At 25.8% G+C, this 2,889-nt stretch overlaps 1 protein-coding gene across 1 annotated transcript in view; it reads right to left on the reverse strand.

The window, feature by feature from the left end:
• Positions 1–1,033: 1,033 nt before the first annotated feature.
• Positions 1,034–2,889, reverse strand: part of LOC108695057 (odorant receptor 33b-like) — a 3,617-nt gene continuing 1,761 nt past the window's right edge. Inside the window, exon 5 of the mRNA XM_018204797.1 lies at positions 1,034–1,146. Within this exon, the coding sequence (XP_018060286.1) occupies positions 1,034–1,146 (113 nt within the window). The remainder of the gene's footprint in view (positions 1,147–2,889) is intronic.

The raw sequence follows: 2,889 nt of genomic DNA on the forward strand, positions 1-2,889 counted from the left end.
CTCTCTCTCTCTCTCTCTCTCTCTCTCTCTCTCTCTCTCTTATAAACAAAAAATAATATTTACCTTTTTTTTTCCACCAAAAAATTATGATTCTAATCAAGCAGCTCGTAACTGGTAAAGTAATTTGTAAATTATCTAATATCAGCAAAATATCTCCAAAAACTATTATTAATGAATGTATTGAAGGAATAAAAAGGCAGAATGTTATTCCCAGGAACGCTATTAGCACTCGAAAATTGCACATTAACTTTTGCCAAGGATTTTGAATGTTCTTAGGCCAAAGTCCAAGGAAATCTAAAGTGAAACGATTTAGTTTCATCGCCCACTCAAAATCTGCAGAAACTTTGATAAGTCCGAAGATTGTTAAAAAGATTACGCAATACAACATATATTATAATATAACATCATAACTAGGCCAAATATACAAAAAGTTATTTAATAAAATACGTTTAAAATAATACAATATATCGAAGAATTTTTGCTTAGAAGTTTAATCATGTAAGTTTAAAAATTATTTATAAGAAGAAACAAATAACTAATAATTATGATCGAATTTAAAGGTGCCGTAATTAGCTAATAGATTACAACATGTCATTTGATAATATAATACAGATATTAATGTATTTACATATATTAAGATTAATACAGATGTTAATAAAAAATACGATACACTATAAAAAGCAATAGTTTATAATTTCTATTAATGATGATTTAATAAGACATAAATTATTACTATTACAAATATTTTCACTCTTTGCACATATTGTAAGTAAAGTATTCTTCCTTAAAATTTTTATTTACAGCTACAATGATCAAGACTATAAGCACCTCGGTCATATTTCAAACTTTCCATGTCCAATGTTATCTAAAGACTGATGTCTCTGTCTTTTTCATGAATCGATGTTATCTCCTGAATATTATTCAAATATTTTTCATGCGCATGCTTTTAATATGTCTTCTTGAAAGTATCAAACAATCGACTTGTAACAAGAAATTTTAAATTTCCTCCGTTAATTCTAGTTTCAAATTTTTATCAAATTTCTAAGAACTTGAGACATTTACGAATAAAAAGTTGCAAGTTGATCATGTTGTTGGAAAAAGCGCCCGTACGTATGGTATATTCCCACGCGTCTGGAAAATAAAACTCTAACTGTAGTTAAGATGAATTCATATTAAGTATCGCAATACTTATAATGTTCATTTTTTAGAAAACATATATTTACAAATTACATTTCATTTATTTATTATGTAATACAATGTTATCAAAAATCAAAAAATTTTAATAATTAATATAATTATAAGTGCAAAAAATTTAAATTAATACATTGATCCAAAATAATATTAAATTCATAAAATTTATGTTAAAATTCATTTAGAATATATAACTCCTGTGAAAAGAAAAGATTAGAAATGTGACATTATTGCCTTCAATTGTATGTTTTTGTGTATTTTATTAAAAAGTTAATGATTGAAAAATTGAAAGCAGCATTATAATAACAACTGTATCTTATAGAAAATATTTTCTAACTGATATTTATGTTTCTAAAATTTGATTTTTAGCGTTTATTTAAGAAATACAATCTAAAAACAAAATATAGTATTAATTTTCTTTTTCACTTCTAATGTAAGTGATACATAACAAGATGACAACTATAATATAATATACTTTATTTAGACATATAATAAAATATTTTTTGTTAACAAATATTTTTAATTAACAAATAGAAAAGAGTGTCTGAACTGCAAATACAATTTTCTTACTCCATGTAAAATTGTACCTATTTGGGTAAGCTATATGGCTGTCTTCGTGACCATCCAAAGGTATGGGAATTATATTTTTCGATATCAAAATTAAGTAGTAGACAATAATTCAATCTTATCGTTATCGATTTTTTTTTCAAAAATGATTTACTACTTTGATTCGATTCCTTGGCGATACCTTGCATCTTTCTGAGGGATATGGTTCGCCTGTCTTGAAATAAGAATATTAATTATCGATGCTTTCAGTAAAAAAATCGAAATTTGCAACATTTTGAAAAGTTCACCTCTCCTTCAAATAATCGCGACCGGGGTTAAATATATATGTATTTAAAGTTTTTATGTTTTATTACATGAAGTAAAAGGTTACTTATGGTCACATACTTGTCGCTATGGATAATAAAAAATCACTATGTACAGTGGTCTCTTGGTCTATTTAGGACTCCTGCAGAGCGACTTTATTGCGCCACAATCGAAAGCGTCGACCCATTCCTACAGAGCTATTCTGTGACACTACAAAAAAAAGTTTCGCGAATATGTTCATATCAGCCACATCGTGACAAGAAGTATTCAGATGGGCATCGCTTTTTGTAGTGCCATAGAATAGCTCCGTAGGAATGAGTCGACGCTTTTTGATTGTGTCGCTGCAAAGTCATTCGTCTGGAACATACTATAATTAATATTAACAATTGATATTTGCTGGTTTGATTTGAAAATGGTACTTTTTAAATTGGAACATAGAATTAAATTTAATTCCAGATTGCTTCTTGTTATCTAATATAATTTAATTTAATAATTCTTAACACATTTTTGAAATCATACAGTACACTTTATAATTTATTTGTCATAACATTTTAATATTTATACAATTTTGGATTATTGCATTTTATAAAATAATAACATTTTCAAAAAAATTCAGATTTGTTTTATTTTTTTAGTGACTTCTCGTTGTATGCAAAACAGATATATATCCGATTGATGTTTTTATTAACTGAAAAAAATACTTTTAGTAATAATTAATAATATAGATATGTAATCACAAAATTTAAGACGTACATAATATATACATAAAATAGATAAAATAAAATATATAAAAATACCTAAAAAATATATAAATGTAATAAAATATTT

The sequence above is a fragment of the Atta colombica genome, unplaced genomic scaffold (genome assembly GCF_001594045.1).
Source record: "Atta colombica isolate Treedump-2 unplaced genomic scaffold, Acol1.0 scaffold126, whole genome shotgun sequence".
Classification (NCBI taxonomy): Eukaryota; Metazoa; Arthropoda; class Insecta; order Hymenoptera; family Formicidae; genus Atta; species Atta colombica.